Source organism: Heteronotia binoei, chromosome 9, assembly GCF_032191835.1.
Source record: "Heteronotia binoei isolate CCM8104 ecotype False Entrance Well chromosome 9, APGP_CSIRO_Hbin_v1, whole genome shotgun sequence".
Classification (NCBI taxonomy): Eukaryota; Metazoa; Chordata; class Lepidosauria; order Squamata; family Gekkonidae; genus Heteronotia; species Heteronotia binoei.
In genome coordinates this window covers 57,966,115-57,984,115 of record NC_083231.1, presented here as the reverse complement: position 1 = coordinate 57,984,115, position 18,001 = coordinate 57,966,115, and the positions used below count along the sequence as shown (strand labels likewise).

General features: G+C 45.9%; 1 protein-coding gene across 1 annotated transcript in view; it reads right to left on the bottom strand.

The window, feature by feature from the left end:
* LRBA (LPS responsive beige-like anchor protein) overlaps positions 1-18,001 on the bottom strand; it is a 630,809-nt gene that overhangs the window by 56,915 nt on the left and 555,893 nt on the right. Inside the window, exon 48 of the mRNA XM_060246657.1 lies at positions 16,414-16,581. Coding sequence (XP_060102640.1) covers positions 16,414-16,581 — 168 coding nt within the window. The remainder of the gene's footprint in view (positions 1-16,413; positions 16,582-18,001) is intronic.

The window sequence follows — 18,001 nt, the reverse complement described above, 5'->3', positions numbered from 1 at the left end:
CATTGCTAGCAGAAGGGGTCTTGGGGAGAGGCACGGGGGAACTTTTAGGTTCCTAGCTTTTCTACCCTCCCTTTGCTCCAACCGCATCGCGCGCCATTAGGTGAGAGAGTCTCAGCTACCGGAAACAGAGGTGAAGGTGGAGGGCGTTTGGTGAAAGTAAATGAAACTAACCCAAAAACGGAAGACTAAGAGGAGACGAAAAGGGGAAAAAAAGGACAGTATATACCTGAAGTGAGGCGCTTTTTGCAAATTGGGCTTGCCTCGGTCGCGTATGTGGGTGTGGCTGAATTACTTTGAGACAACTACTTTGTGGCTGGCAAGAGGAGCAGAGGAACAAAGTCGGAGGAAGGAGGAAAGGAGGTGGGCGGTGGTAGCAGCAGCGGATTTGGCACTGAAGAAACAAACTGATTTTTTCTTTCCCTGTCTCACCTCCTCTCCGTGGCTAGCAAACACCATAATTGGTATTTTTCTTTCTTTTTGAAGTATTCTACTTTTTTCTTGTTAAAGAACACTGGAATGTGATTTAAAACACTGTATCTCTAGTGAAGGGCGTGGAAAAGAGAGGAGGAGGAAAGTGACAACCCTGTGCTACAAGAGTGGAAAGACCTCGAGTTAGAAAGTAAATTTCTTGAAACTTGCCTAAAACTAAAGACTCACTTAAAACATTGTGTGTAAAGATTGCTACGTGTTGTGGAGATCGGATGGGAGAAAATATATAATGTTATAGAAGATCTGATTTATATTAAGGATTAGGTGGACTATTTCTTTGGACTAAGAGCTGTAGAAAAGTGAATAGTTCATTAAAAGACTGAGTTTGATCAATATAATATAAGTAACTTGGAAGAAGAAATTTAAAGACTAGAAAGACCAGAAAGACAAAAAGGGGGGAAAACGGACAAAGAAGAAGAGGAAGAAAGGGGAAACAGAAGGACTGAAGGAAGAAAGAAGAAAGAGAGGGAAAACAAGGAATTGAATGCTGTTAGCCTATCACTGTATAATTTACAAAAGTGTGTGAATGTGTGTGGGTCTAAGTAAAAGTGTATGGTTAATGAGAAAGGATTAGGATGGAGAATGAATGAAGAAGTGAGTGTATGTAGTCTGCAAGAGGTAGTGAGTGGAGTGTTTGAAAGGGTTAAGTGGTGCAAGAGGAAGGCAAATAATGAATAATTATTGTAATTAGTTGAACATGAAGCATTATTGCTTGGGGAAGAAATTGATTTAGACTAGTTGGTAAAGGGATACTAAATCTCTGTATTGGTGTCTTCATTCTATATTATTATATGATAATTTGAATTTCTCTTGCTTAACTCAATGATAGAGGGAATCATGTTGTTGCAGGATGCTCTCAAAGTATTTCAGTCATCTTTTGAAGATTCTTTAATGGGACCCATATCATGGCTGTGACCCAGTTAGCAAAGCCTTGTGTGGCTCACTCAGTGGCCTTTCCTCAAGGTGCCATAGCTGACTAAAGTTAGAAGTCCTTCTGAATAATTCTGTCATGCACAACTTGTGGAATTTCAACGAAGAAGAAAGCTTTCTAACAACTTCAGGAAAACTATTCCTTAAAATAGGAGCACTCACTGAAAAAGCCTTTGATCTAGCAGTTACATTAGGAGCCACATTGCCTCCTACGGCTGCAAGGTCCAATTCAAGAAATATCTGTGGACTTTGGGGGTGGACCCAGGAGACTTTGGGGGTGGAGCCAGGAGCAAGGTTGTGACAAACATAACTGAACTCCAAAGGGAGTTCTGGCCATCACATCTAAAGGGACTGCACAGCTTTAAAATGCCTTCTCTCCATTGGAAAATAATGGATAGGGGCACCTTCTTTTGGAACTCATAGAATTGGACCCCCTAGTCCAATCTTTTTGAAACTTGGAGAGTGTTTTGAAAAGAGGCACTGGATGTTGTGCTTACAATTTGGTGTCTCTACCTCATAAAACAGCCCCCTCCCAGAGCCCCAGATACCAACAGATCAAAATTCCATTATACCTATGGGAATCAGTCTCCATAGGGAATAATGGAGTGCCCAGTAGGCATATCCCTCTCCCCACCCCCAGCTTTCTGATGACCCTGAAGTGGGGGGAGGGCCTCCAAACCAGAGGATCCCCTGCCCCCACCTGGGGATTGGCAACTCTATTGCCTCCTAACAGAGTCCCCAGTACAAGCCTGTAATCTGGAATTTTATAAATAGGGGATATTATATTGCAAGGGGATACGGTTGCCAATTCATTGTCATCCTGAACCTTTAGCCTCAATGGGTGAGACATGATGATGGTGGGGCCCAGTAGTGTCACAGTAAATAGTTGCATTCATAATAGGACTTCCACACACCACTAGGTATATAATTGCACAGCATCCATGTGCAGTTACAATTGTGCAATGTGCTAAATGCAAAATGTTGTTGAGCTTTTAGTGTACATGATTGTGTCCTATCCCATGTATACTAGTTTTCACAAGCAGGCATAAATAGAAATGTTAGGAAAAACCTATATACCTGCAATACAGCGCATCACTAGTTATCTAAAAAAAAGTGATTTATGATCATACTTAGAAGTCATTGTTGATGTAATCAGTGTACTTACATTTTTCTCCCTAGAGATGGTAAGCACATGAAATAGTGGGCTAGGATTCAAAACTGTGTTTGGAAAATCATGGGAGAATGTGAATTACACCTGACTACAAATTGCTTCCTCTAACCTAGAAATTATTCCCAATACTTGTTAGATATATGTAATAGTATGTAGTGAGGGAAAAACACTCCATACACATGGAGAATTTTTGCCATCTTAGCATTCAGAGGTCTACTTATTCTTAGCATAAGTCTATTTAAGTATTTTTTCCACAAGTTCCATGGACTGCCTATTGGAACAGACGTGAAATGAGGCAATCTGCAAACAAGGTAGGGGTTTCTGAATGCTTGGGGGATCCCTAGGGTTGCCAAGACCATGGGGGGAGAGGGAATCCCCCACCCCAGGGTCCCATTGCTTCCAGCAGTAGCAGAAAAAAAATAAAGTATCATCTACTTACAGGTTAAGACAAGAATTACTTGTAAGTAGATGATACTTTATTTTTCTACTTAAGTAGAGTTTCTGGTGATTCCTATAGCTACTCTCTGTCACCTCCCAGTAACTCCAGGAATCAACAGGAACTCTATGCTAAGAACTTCCTGTAAATAGATGAGGCTTTATTTAAAAAAAAAAATTCTCCCAGATTGCTGCCCTGCTTAGCAACCCCAGTGAGCACCTTACAACAGGGTATATACCATTTGGAGTCATTTTGGGATTGAAAAAATGGCAAATAGGGAAGTTAGAAGCCCCTTCTCCCCTTATGCTGTGATCGTAATCTGAATTGGTCCCTGCAGCAATTGGTGAAAGAAATGTCCCACAGCTATTAGTCTGGAAAGTACCCCACAACTGCCCATTCTCAAGGTAAAAGCTGGGTTGGGGAAACTCTGTCCTGACTTGTGGATAAATGTATCATCTAGTTCAGCCCTAAAATATTTAAAGAGTGAAAAAGGAAAACATAGGATAACTGAGAAATTTATTTGCTCAAGCCCTCAAAACTTCTGATGGTTTATCCCTTCCCGTAATTCTTTGCAGGCCTCTAGGTTGTTCCATCTAATAGGCACTCAAATATGAAGTTTTGTTTGAGTATGGCATTTAAGATGCCCCCCATGAGAAGATAAGCAGTCCTGCATACTAATATGCAAATATTATTATTTCCTAACATTAAAAAGCACTCCCAACCCATGATCAGTGCTCCTTATGAAGGCACAAAATATTGATGATAATTGAGGGAAAACAGGCAGGAAAAGGAAAATTACCCTATCAAAGCTTAGGATACAGGGTATTCTGGAATAACCATGGCATATACCCTCTCATCCCAACCCCCCCCCCCCCCCGCCAACATTTCATGCAGTAAAATTTTCAGAGATTAGCCATGTTAGTTTTCAGTAGAACAGCTAGATTTGAGTCCAGCAGCACCTTGGAGACCAACAAGATTTTGGGGACATAAGCTTTCAAGAGTCAAAGGTCCCTTCATCATGAAAGGAGCTTTGACTCTTGAAAGCTTGTACCTCTCCCATGTCTAAGGTGCTACTGGACTAGAATCTAGCTAAAATCAAATAGTTTCCTCCTCATACTGCATTGCAATGCTTAGATTTGGCACTAAAGAAGAAGCTTTCTACTTACCTAGACCCAAATGTAGGCAGTCAATCCTTTAGCACTACATTGCTGTGCAGGACTGCAGGTCAGTTGTCTTACCCTATTGCTAGTACAGGAAAGGGAAGTCTTGTAATTGTTCACCTCCTCTTCACAAGCCCATAACTTGCATAGTGTATGCATAACGTTACATGCAGGCTTCATTATTTCTTTGCATGAAAACAAGCATACAACTAAAGCGAACTTAATGAGCACCTAGCTTTAACTACATTGTCTGCTGCAAATCCAGTAGAATGAATTACATTCTGAATCACTTCATTTAAAGGCATAAACTGTGGATTTATGGATCTTCATCTGTATGTCTACCATTACCATTCAAGGACTTAATAGTACATAGATGCAAAAGTTTAAAGTTATCTGGAAGAGTCAGTGAGAAAATCATTCAAACAAACAAAGCGACTTTGTGTAGTTGCAAGATAATACCTGAATTTTATCCTTCCTGTGATTTCTGAGTGTGATAAGCTTTGAAAGAAAGATGAAATAGATCTTGGCAGCTTCCTTTCTAGGGGAAAAATGCTGGCCAAATGAAGCTGCTGTGAATTTTGGAATGTTTGAATAAGTCCTTGAGGAGACAGATTAACAGCAGAGTGATGATGAGGCTGTCAAAGAGTGAATGATAAATTCATTTATCTCATGGATCAGCAGTTTATCACATGCATATCAGTATGATTACACAGAAATATGCACACAGCCTGATTCATGCCACTTTTACCCTCACTCATAACTAAAGATGGAATAATTCAACATAGTTGATGGTATCACAGAATTCTTTTTGTAATCCTCAAGGTACTGTATATCACAATAGATAAATCATATATTTACAGGCATTTTATACTGCACTATTTTTTGTTTGTGTGGCTGAGATGGTTGATATGGAATACATTTGGTTATATATGTCTGCATATAAATACACATACCCCTGCTGCATACACACTGGGGTTGCCAAACTCCAGGTGGAACCTGGAATTCTTCTGGAATCACAACTAATATTCAGGCAACAGCTATCAGTTCCCCTGGAAGAAATGGCGGCCAAATGCTATGGCAGAGGTGTTAAACTCATGTTTTTACAAGAGCCAAATCTCACAAAAATTGTTGGGTCGAGCCATGTGTGCCATAAAAAGTAATGCCAGGTACTGGAGTTATAAACTTTATAAAGCAGCTGGTAAACTCTGGATTGGTGTGTTCTTACTACACTGCCTATGGACTGGAGGTGTGTGTGAAGAGGAAAATCTACATGGGTAGACTGGACGACCAGTGGGGCAGTGCTTGTGGGCAGATGCTCCTGTGCTTCATGGAAGGGCAGCAAACCCCTTCTCCAGCCAAGCTCCCCCTTGAACCCAAGTCACCATAGAAGAGGACTGGGAGGACAAGTTGAACTAACCCCCTGCCTGTGGAAGTAGGGTGGTGGTGGTGGCCACACCCAAAGCCACATACCCAGCAGGACCCAGGCCAAGCAAAGCCTGATAAGTCAGAGATACCCGTGTGGCAGTGCCTGCCTCTGGCCAAAGCTGCCAGGCAATCCATGGTGGGGTGATGCTGAGGGTTCAAGACAGAAATCATCAGCAAGCTGTGCTACCCCCATGCAGTGGCAGCCACCCTAGGTGAAGGCAGCCAGATCATCTGAGGGGAGGCAGCCACCACATGCACAAGGCTGCACATGTGGCAGAAACCTCAAGCCAGAGATCAGGGTATAACTAGAGATCACTGGCACCACCACACCCCTCCATCAGGTGGCAGTTGCTTACGGCTGAAGGCTGCCAGGTAATCTATGGGAAAGGGAAGCCCAGCTGCTGAGTTGTAAGCTTGACGGCAGAAATAGGTCCCAATATGTGGAAGTAACTGCTGAAGAAAGCACAATCACCACATAGGGGGTGTGAATATGGAGGCTGTCAGCAAGCCCCAGAGGATCATCTGCACTTTCCCACATGCAGAGGATCATCTGCACTTTCCCACATGCAAACACTGATCCTCACAGCCATCTGGGACAGCATTCCTGGAGCTGTAGGCTAAACTGAAAGTTCCATGACTTTACCTTAAAACTTGAGCTAGCATGAATGAAGCTTACCAGTGAGGCTGCCACTGAAGTGAAAGGGTTCTACTTGACTACTGCAGACAAAGTTATTCCGCCATGCTGAAGGCACAATTGGAGTGGCTCTGCCCACTCCCCCTTGAGCAGCTTCCTGTTCCCTCCCTCACACCAGTTTGTTCACAGGCTGGATAAGAGCCCTGGACAAGCCAGTTCTGGCCCCCAAGTCTTATGTTTGACACCCCTGCTCTATGGTGTACCATAGATTCTAGATGAAATTCCTCTCCAAATTCTTTCCTCTGAAGGTATCGCCTCAAAATCTTCAAGCATTTCTCAGACCAGAATTGGCAATTCTAGTACGTACTACACACATACATACTAATAGAGATGTTGTTTTTCTGTTTTCCAAACAGTGGAAAATACCTGCTCATCTGAGCAGGGCCTCCTGTAGTCACCACCCTGCTAGTTAGCAAGATCACCAACTGCACCTAAACTTCCATTCTCCATTGTGGTCCCCACTTTATGGAAAAACAGGTTTCCTACCTGTAACTGATGATCTTCGAGTGGTCATCTGTGCAGTCACACTGATGGGAGAAGGTGCCGGCGCCGATCACGATCGGTAACTTCAAAGCTGCGGATTTCCGCGCCCCTGTCCCGGTGTGCATGCCCAGCCGCCTTCCTGTGCATGCGCACCCGGACAGGAGCGGACATCCCGCCAGTTCCTTCTGACCGCTGCATGAGCCCTGGGTGGACCGACAGCAGAGGGGAAGGAGGGCGGGTAGTGTGACTGCACAGATGACCACTCGAAGATCATCAGTTACAGGTAGGAAACCTGTTTATCTTCTTCGTGGTCTCTGTGCATCACACTGATGGGAGAATAGCAAGCTAACAGCCTACCTGGAGGAGGGTGCACGGTCCGTCAACAGGAAAGCGACTGCAGGACTGCACAGTCCACGGACGAACCTTGATGCCACTGGAGGTCCAGCGCATAATGCCTGATAAAGGTATGCGGGGAGGACCAGGTGGCTGCCTTACAAATGTCCCGCAATGGCACCCCCTTCATAAATGCTGCTGATGTCGCCATTGCCCTCGTGGAATGCGCCCGAATCGGCCCTGGGAGAGGATGTTTGCGCAGCAGGTAGCACAGCTTAATTGTCTCTGTCAGCCACTTCGAAAGTCTTTGTGACGAAATCCTCTGACCCAATGAGGCCGAGGCATATGAGACGAAAAGCCTAGTATCTTTGCGTGAGGGCCCAACTCTATGTAAGTAGAAGGACAGCGCCCTCTTTACGTCTAGGGCGTGGAATCTCCTTTCTGCCTCCTTAGTGGGGTTAGGAAAATAGACCGGCAGGCAGATCTCCCTGTTCAGGTGGAAAGATGACACCACCTTGGGTAGGAATGTAATGTCTGGGCGTATCCACACGCCTTCCGGCCGGAAACAAAGGTACGGATCATCACACCTCAACGCTACCAGTTCACCTACCCTCCTAGCTGAGGTAATGGCCACTAGGGACGCTGTCTTCCAGGACAGCAATTGCAATGAACATGTTGCCATAGGTTCAAAGGGCTTTCCCATCAGGGCTTCCAGAACCCCTGGAAGATCCCACAACGGAGTCGGGGCCTTGACAGCAGGGTATAGCCTCTCCAGTCCCCGTAAGAATCTCTTTGTGGTAGGATGCGCGAACACCGAATGTCCCTCGATCTGCGCATGGTTAGCCGAGATGGCTGCAAGGTACACCCTAACGGACGATACCACTAACACTTTATCCAGAATGGTCAACAAAAAGTCCAAAATCACTGGTAGGCCCACCGTTGACAGGTCCCTTGTGGTGTCAGCCACAAATTGCACAAACTGTGCCCATTTATAGGCATACGATTTCCTTGTGGACTCTTTCCTACTATTAAGTATGACATACTGTGCTCTTGCAGATAATAGGATCACTCTAGTCTCCACGCCGTCAGTTTTAGATGCGGAACATCGTGGTGGACTACTAGCCCCTGTTGGGATAGCAGTAGATTCGGCACCATGGGGAAATGGTGGAAGACTCCGTTGGAGAGCCTCAGGATGGGGGTGAACCATGGCTGTCTGGGCCACCACGGGGTGACCAGAATCCCTCTGGGATGTTCCCTGTAAAGCTTCTGAGCAACCTTCGTGATTAGCAGAAGCGGAGGGAACAGGTACACATGACGGTGGTTCCAGGGGAACAGGAGACCGTCTCCCAGCGACAATGGATCTCTCCCTCCCCGGCAACAGAAGCGCCTGCACTTCCTGTTTTCGCGGGTGGCGAAGACGTATATCTCCGGTGTCCCGCACCTCTGAAAGATGGGTTGGAGGTAGTCCCAGTTTAGCTCCCATTCGTGAAGGGAAGCTCCCCTGCGACTGAGAAAGTCCGCCTGGGAGATGAGCTGCTATCAGATGTGTGTTCATTTCCCTGCATATTTCCCAAATGCACAATGCTAGAAGACAGAGCTTCCTTGACACTGTGCCGCCCTGCCTGTTTATATAGGCCAGCGCTGTGGTATTGTCTGTTAAGATCACTACCGTCTGGTTCGCTAGCAGCGATCTGAAGGAAAGAATGGCATGGTGAATCGCCAGGAGCGCTAAGAAGTTGATGTGATATTGCAGGTGGTCCTCGGGCCACCTGTCGCCCACACATAGTCCATTCACATCCGCCCCCCATCCCCATAGGGACGCATCTGATGTCAGGGTAATTGTCGGTTGTTGCCTGTGAAACGGTGCTCCCGCTAGCAGGTGCCGCCGTTGCTGCCACCATCCTAGTGTTTCCAGAACCTCCCGCGGAATGGACAACCTGAGGGAAGGGAGATCCACTTGGCACCAGAAGTGCTTCAGGAACTACAACTGGAGGGTTCTCATGTGGAACCTGGCAAAGACCAAGACCGACGTGGTGGATGCCATCAGGCCCAACAGGTGCTGCACCTGAAGAGCGGTGACCGTCTGACTCTGGCGAAAAGTCTGTACCAGGCTCACTATGTCTTCCGCCCGATTTTCTGGTAGAAACGCCCTGCATAACTGGGTGTTCAGGATGGCCCCGATGAACTGGACCCGCTGAGAGGGTTGCAGACAAGACTTCTTCTTGTTCACCTGCAGACCCAGTTCCTGCAGAAGATTCAGGGTGATGGAAATGTGGTGTAGAAAACTGGCCTCTGACTCCGCCACCAGAAGCCAGTCGTCTATATATGGGAACAGTACAATGCCTTGCAGTCTCAGATGGGCTGCCACTACAACCATTGTTTTTGTAAACACCCTGGGGGCCGTGAAGAGGCCAAAGGGTAAGGCCCGGTACTGGTAATGCATAGTCCCAATGGCAAACCTGAGAAATTTCCTGTGGGACGGATGGATACTTATATGAAAATAAGCGTCCTGCAGGTCTAGGGTGGCCATCCAATCTCCCTGGTTTAACAACGGGAGTATGCTGGGTAATGAAGTCATCCTGAACTTGTGGTGCGGGATGTAAAAGTTAAGGCCCCGAATGTCCATGATGGGACGAAGACCTCCGTCCTGCTTTGGGATGGCAAAATAACGGGAGTAGAAGCCGAGTGTTTCCTGGCCCGCCGGGACTGGTTCTATGGCCTTCTTTTGAAGCAGCGCACGCACCTCCTCCTGAAGAGTTGGAGATGGGGCAGTGTACACAAATGTCGGAACCTCTGGTTCTTGCTGGAACTCTATCAAATAACCCAGCCGTATTATTGATAGCACCCATTGGTTTGTTGTTATGGTGGACCAGACCCGGTAAAAAGGCCACAGTCCGGTATGGTCCGAAGCGTGGGAAGGGGAAGGGAAACATGGGGAGGGGCAGTCAAAGGCCCTGTTTGGGCTGTCTGTTTCCCTTCTGGCGCGATGACTGTGAAGAGGTCGGAGAGTATTTCGGTTTGGTGTTATACGGGGCCTTAGAGAAGGACGTCGTGTTCTTAGGCCTCCATTGCAGTTCTCCCGATTGTTTAGGGAATGGCTTTTTATTCCACTGCTTGGACCACGGCCGCTTGCTTTGCTGGCGAGATGAAACAGGGACACCCAAGTTTCTGGAAGTCCGAATGCTTTTGTCCATCTCCTGCAGTACTGAGTCAGTATTAGCACTGAACAATCCATTACCATCAAAAGGCAAGTCCTCAATGTAAGCTTGAGTGTCAGCCTGGAGTGCCGTGGACCTCAACCACGAGTGCCTCCTCAACGTGATGGCTGTTGTGAGGGTTTTTGCCCCTATGTCGCCTGAGTGTTTGGCCGAGTTCAATTGTTGTTTGGCCAGCGTCATGCCCTCCTTCTGGATCTTCCGAATTGCATTTCTGCTCTGCTCTGGAAGTCCTGGTAAGATTGCCAACAAGGCATATTGATATCCCACAAGGCATATTGATATCGCCCCATACAGGCGGAGTAGTTTGCTACCTTCAGACCCAGTGAGGCCGCTGAATAAATGCGGCGGCCTAAATTATCCAATTTCTTCCCTTCCTTATCCAGGGATGTAGCATGGGTCTTCCTCGCCTTTGAAGACGATGCCACCACCACCGAATTTGGCTTGGGGTGATTGAAAAGGAAGTCCGCTGTGGACTCATGTGGTTAAGCTTGCGCGACGAGATGGGCATGGACGCAGGCTTGTCCCACAACGCTTTTGCTGTATGGAGCATTACTGTTGTCAGAGGGAGGGCTATTGCCGTTGACGTATCCCCTTGTACAATGTCGAAGACACTGTCTGTCACTATCGGTTGAGGCTATACCGTTGAGAGGGATAGGACTGAGCCATTCTTTTTACTAAGTCCCCGTATGACTTTAGGTTCTCCGAGGGCGATATAGGTTGTTCCTCAGTAACCTTGTGGGACGGTGAGTGCTCCTCAGGTGATTCTTGAGTAGAGCCTGCAACCGATCTCGGAGAGCTCGCTGGGGATTCCGAGTGTTCCGAGGGTGTTAAAGGCCACTCCCGACCTTGTTCTGGGGTTGCCACCTCTTCCGAGGCCGAGCGGCGTGGGGATCGTTGTTTCTTAGGCGGCTCCTCTACTGGAGGTTTCTATATCGATGCGGATGCCTGGCGTTTTTGAGGCCTGCAGGACGTTCTCGATCGGCAAGATACTTCAGAATGCTGGTTCCATTTGGTGTGGCGCGGGTGGAGCCACGGGAACGAGCGCCTTCTGGGTGAGCGATCATAAGGTGATCTGTCCTTAGCTAATTCGCGGGGACCGCGGCGATGCCGAGGGCTCCGGAACCGATCCCGTTGTCTGCTCTGAGAGCGATCGTGACTCGCAGACCCACACTTTGGGCTGGCAAGGCGCTCCCGACGTGGACTTTTCGAACGGCCTCGATGAGGGCTGTCGAATCGGTCTCGAGGGCTCCCAACATCGACAGGGTCCGGGGTGGTGTCTTCTGCTCCTAACCTTTGTGCCAGCTCCAGGTCTCGGTCCGAGTCCGACGAGATGGCAATCTGTGTCGACATCGACTCCAACATTGGAAGACTTAACCGACGGTGAGGTGATGCAAACAGCTTCAGCGGCGAGACCTCCAGCACCGTTGGGTCCGATAGTGACTTCGGTGAGGCGTGAGCGGTCTTGCTGTGTCTCAGCTTTTCCGCTTTTTTCTTTTTCTTCGGCTCCAAGGAAGCCACTTTATCTTCCTTAGACCTCTTTGCCGGTGTGGAGGCATCCGAGGTCGAAGCCGAGCCCACTCTTTTATTGGGGCGATCGGCGTTGGAGGTTTCAGCATTGACCGCCTCCGACATCGAAGATTTTGGCGCGCGCTCCAACTGAGCCGCCATTTTGCGAGGGGACAGCACCTGCTCCATCAGTGCAGTGGCAAGGCGGGCCGCTCGATTCTTTCTCGTCTGCCTCGAGAACCTTGCGCAATGGGTGCACGAGTCCGGCTTGTGTGCCTCTCCCAGGCAAAGCAGACAAAGAGTGTGGCCGTCTGGTGGGGCTATTTTGCTGCCACCCTTCCCACACCGTTTGAAAAATCCCCACTGCTTTTCCATGCGAGGAAGAGCGGAGGGGGTGAGGGGGACTGGGGGTTGGAAAGGGGAACTGGGAAAGTAGGAAAAATAACAAAACCCGCTTTCTTTCCTCCCCACTCACAAGCGATACAGCGAAGCGAAGATTGAACAGTCTCTAAGAAGTTTTTACGGAAATCCGGAAAAACCGCTAAGAAGAAATCCACCGACCGTAGCAAAGATCGACTGATCTCAGCGGCGGTCAGAAGAGAACTGGCGGGATGTCCGCTCCTGTCCGGGTGCGCATGCGCAGGAAGGCGGCTGGGCATGCGCACCGGGACGGGGGCGTGGAAATCCGCAGCTTTGAAGTTACTGATCGTGATCGGCGCCGGCGCCTTCTCCCATCAGTGTGATGCACAGAGACCACGAAGAAGATCAGCCTGGTCAAAACAGTTCATACTTTCCTGAATTCTTCACACCATGCAAAACTGAATTACTCAGGTAAGAGGGCTTCCATTTAAAAAAAAAAAAGGTTCAGGAAGATACTTGAGTACAGGGTTAGGGACTGTGGTCTATACTACTGTGTATAGTTTGTACTGCCTGTTGGTGTGAGAAGAGTCCTACTATGTTATTTTGCATAATTTAATATATCATATTAATACTTATGCTTTGCTTCAGTTTGAAATGTTTCAAATTTCTGGTTGGCTTCAGATTTCTGCAATCCAGGTGCTATTCTACTGCTTACTGCATGTCCCATCCAGCTGATTATATTACTCTGTGTAATCTGCCTTAAATCCCAATAATAACGGTGGACCAGAATAATGTAAATTTTAAAAAAGTTAAACCCTGCACCAGCGGGGAAAGTTAAACAGTTATGAAGACTACAGCAAATAACGCTTGGTAATAATTACTAAGCAGTATTCCAGAGATACATTTGTGTTCAGTGCAGAAGGATCTTAGAACCTTCAATTCATAATGTCCTCCATGATCCTGACCTCTCTATGGCTCCTTTTCACCCTTATTCTGATTTATCTTGCAGAACATAGGAAAGAAATAAAAGCCAAGAGAGTAAATGCAAATCTACATTCTTAAGAGGTAAAGCAGGGGAAAAGTAATATTCATTTCAAGACACGTAGAGAAATAACAAAGCCTTTAAATGACAATATTATAGAACAGAAACAGATTTCTCTCTATATTTTTTTGCTAATAAATGCTTGTTTTTTAGCCAAAGCATAAGTGTGCTTGCCTCTCAGTTATACTGGTAATACAGCTGCTTTGGAACATTTAAAAACAACATAAAAATTTAATGTGTTGCAGGCTGTTACTCTGATTACCTCATGGAAATACTAAAGTAGGTAATAAAACCCTTTTATTTCGAATGTGCTGATGGTAGTTTGCTACAAGTGTTAACTATTCAGGGAATTAACATGTAACATTTTTTTAAAAATTTATAATTCCAGACTGCTTGGCAAAAAACCCCAAATGTATCCTCCATATTTATATCTTTACTTTCTACAGGCTTCAACTAAATGTTACAGAAGTTGTGTAGCCACTGCCAACCTCTGTCTCCTCCCCCTGCCCCCACTTTCACAGGAACATCAAACAAAAATTGAGTAAAGAGACAACAGTTGGTGTTTTCCCACCTCCATTCCAATTTACCAGCTTCTGCTTTCAAGGAATAGGAAATACTGTATAAGTGATGTCAACATGCCAGTGAAACACTCTATGATTTGCCCCCATCCTCAACCCCTCTCTCTGTTGCTTGCTGCTAATGGCTGGCAACACTAGCAGATAATACCCAAACTTCTATCATTCCACAGAATGGACATAAATTAAATGTTCAGGTCCTCAGAGGTCTTTCTTATAAAGGCAATAGAACTGCAGGAAAATGGAACACTTCTGCAAAAAAAATTTTTAAGGGCATAAGACTGTAGGCTATTGCAACCTTTGTTGTATGTATCATCTTGCTTTTCACCATAATGTCAAAGTACACAGATAGTATAATCCACTCTGTTTATAATATGTTATGCCTTAGACCAGGGGTGTCAAATTCATTTGTTAGGAGGGATGGATCTGACATAAATGGGATTTAAGCGCCATGTGTGTCATAAAAGGTAATTCCAGGTAGTGGAAATAATTAAAGATTTTTTTTAACTTAAAATACAATCATGCTTAAAACTCTTGCAAACTTTTGTTTTAAATTGAAAGGTGGGGAAATAGTGGAATTTGGCAATGCAATATTAAAAATAAGAAATAATATAAAATGCTCTCATTCTGGGAAAACATGAAATGGCTGGGCATTACAAACCTCTCTCCACCCCACCCCTAGGTCTACTCAGATTGGCATGGCTCTCCAGTGTAATATCCTCCTTTGGTTGTTGGTTCTAAGGTTAGAGTACTTGCTAGGCACCAGTTCTCAGGTCCACTTAGCAGAGACAAAGCTAGTTCAAAGCATCTACCTTGTCATGAGCCCTGATGAGGAGGAGCTGGTAGGGTTAACAGACCTGGAAGAGTTGCCAGCCAGTTCCTCAGCTGAACAAACAGCAGCTGGCCCATCAATCACTCTCCAGGCAACAGTGTCAGCTGTTGACGATCAATCTCCTCCAAGCTCTCCTCCTCCCATCTCAAGAGTTCGAAGCAGGCTCCAGAAAGGACTTTCAGAGCGAAGTCATGAGGCACGCCGATGCTTCAGATCTCTCAGCCCTGAGTTCCAGCAGAGTCACTGCCACCCAGGGAGCAGGCTGATTGAGACTCCCATATAGCTCCCACCCAGGACCTGGTAACCTTGTGGAAGCAACAAGTCTATTCTCTGGCTTGCATCCACGCTTCTGATTCCTGATCCTGACCGGCTTGATTTCCTTGGCACCCTGACCTTTTGGCTTTTGGACATTGACTTTTGATTCCGGTTTGTGATTCTGTATTGGTGACTTGGCTCCTGCTGGACTTCCTGGACGTTGACCTTGGACTGGCTTTGGACTCCTGCCTGCCTGCACCCTGAGAACGTGACAAACCCTTTATTTGCAAGGTCACAATTCCAGGAAGCTTCAACTGGGAAGTGAAACTGAGCTCCACTCCAATGAAACACAAAGTTGCAAGAAAAATGTAGAATGGATTTTGCATTAAGATCTCTGTGCCCAGAGACCTAAATGGAAAACCACTCCATATTTTCTTTGCAGCTTTGCTTCCTGCTGCAGAAAGAGAAGGGAAGTTCAGCAGCCTTGAAGCTTCAAAGAGGGAGGGGACAGAAAAGAGCCTTAGAAAAGAGGGGCAGACATCTGGCAACCCTGCCTTAGACAGTTTTCTGTTGGCATTGTTTTCCAATTTCTGTGATCCTAGTCTTATTGCATTGTTACTAGATGTTGTATGCTACTTAATTTTTAAAATGTTTTGAAATCTGTCTTGAGTCTCAGTGAGAAAGGAGAGCTATAAATCAACTATATAGATAAGTAATTACACTCCATCAAAAACAGGGGTGTCGAACTCATTTGTTATGAGGGCCGGATGTGACATAAATGAAACCTTGTTGAGCCAGGTCATGTCATGTTGGGCCAGGCCATGTCGATCCAGGCAATGTGTGTACCTATTTAAGATTAGGTATAAACTTTATAAAGGACACAGACAAATACAAACATGCTTAAAACTCATTGGTCTTAAAGGTGCTTTCTTTTTATTTCTCCCATGGGATCCAGGGAATTTGGCAAAGGAAGCTGTGTCTCTTTCCTGCATTCCTCAGGGGACAGAGGAGGGAAGAGTCTCAGCCAATAGAAGTAATAGAGGCTTGGCTCAGTAGCTCTGCTGTGCAATTGAGAGAGCATGGAAAAACAAGCTCTTCCTCCCCTCCTTCCTTCCCAAGGGAGGAGCCTCAGCCAATGGAGGAAATAGAGGTTTTGTTCTTTAGCTCCTATGCAATTGAGCGAGCCTTGCAAAGCAAGCTGTTATGCAGAAGGAAGCAACAGATAGGGAAGCAACAGATAGGGAAAAGGAAGTAGATGACAGCCAGTTGCTCAAGGGTATGATAGGAGCCTTCCAGGAGCCTGATTCGGCCCCCAGGCCGAATGTTTGACATCCCAATCTAAAAAATTTAATTCTGCTGGATTATTTGATGAATGGGGTACAAAAGGTATTGCATCTTAGCAAGATTAAATGAGAATACTGCTATTAACAACAACTCAGAACATATTCAAGAATTTGTGGAATCTTTCATGAGATTTTACTCTGTCCTATATTGATGAACTTACCTCCCTCAATACTGGATCTGTTATCGAGTTGAGATTGACAGCTCCTTCATAAGTCAAATAGTAGAATACATTCAGGGCTCTAACAGCTTCAGGGCCTTGCTGTTTGTAGCCAAAGATCAGATCAATCCACTGGTGGAGCTGGCAGGAAACAAACTCACTCTCCAAGGCCTGAAACAGAACACAACACCCTTAATATCCCAAAATGTATTTCCTGACAATAATTTTATTTAAATAACAGAATAGATATAAAGATGACATACATAATAGTCTTAGAAAAACATATCCAAAATTATGTGTTTCCCCAAACTGAATATAGACACTGATGGGGGGGATGGGAGAATACAACATAACTAGGAAAGCTCTTACTAGCAGTTCTGTTACATTCCATTCTTGCAACTCCCATTTGCTCCATCAGCTGGTGGGCTGAGTGCAGATAGCAACTGTTGCCACAGTCCTTAACACTCACAGCCATCCTAAATAGACTTTTACCTTTCTAAGCCCACTGACTTCAATGCTTAGAACAGTGTAACCCTGCTTAGGATTCCCACTGCCGTTGCAACAGGGACACATTACAAAATCCTAGTTAGGAGTTTCTACCCAGATGTTTCCCTGATTTATTATTTTAAAGAAAATAGTGTTAATATAATGGTTGAAGCAACTATTGCTTTATAAATGCAAATCATAAACTGATATTTTTCACTGGCTATTTAAAGAACCTATTACAAAAAAGTATTTTACTCAAGTAAGACTGTTATAGAAATACAGATGACAGTAGGCTTCCCAATCCCCAAGTCCCAGTGGAGGATCCTCGGGTTTTACAGGCTTCCCCCCCGCCCCCAGCCAGCTGGCCAGCGGGGGAAGCCCCACCCCTACAGCCACCATGCAGCTCTAGATCTTGGGCAGGATTAGAAACCTGCACACAGGTCCATTTCAAAATGTGTGTGTGTCTGTGTGTCTTTAAAGTTGAGCAGGAAGTACTTCATGGGAAGGGTCAGCAACACAATCCCTCGGTTTGTTTTGCTTTCATTTCAGAGCAATTAAGACTCTGTGTGTGTGTGTGTGTGTGTGTGTGTGTGTGAGAGAGAGAGAGGGTTGCCAGTCCCCAGGTTTGGAGAGTCATCAGAAAGCAGTGGGGGGAGGGATATGTCCGCTGGGCAATTATTCCCTATGGAGAATGATTCCCATGGGGAATTATGGGGAATTGATCGGCAGGTATTGGGGGCTCTGAGGGGGCTGCTTTTTTAGGTAGAGGCACCAAATTTTCAGTATAGCATCTAATGCCTCTCCCCAAAATACCCCCAAAGTTTCAAAATGATTGGACCAGGGGGTCCAATTCTATGAGCCTCAATAGATGTGCCCCTATCCTTCATTATTTCCTATGGAAGGAAGGCATTTAAAAAGGTGTGCTGTCCCTTTAAATGTAATGACCAGAACTCCCTTGGAATTTAATTATGCTTGTCACACCCTTGCTCCTGGCTCCACCCCCAAGGCCCAAGATATTTCTTGAATTGGACTTGGCAACCCTAGATGACAGTCATGAAATAACTTTCAACAGATGCTGATGTTGTATTTTTTAACACTGCTCACA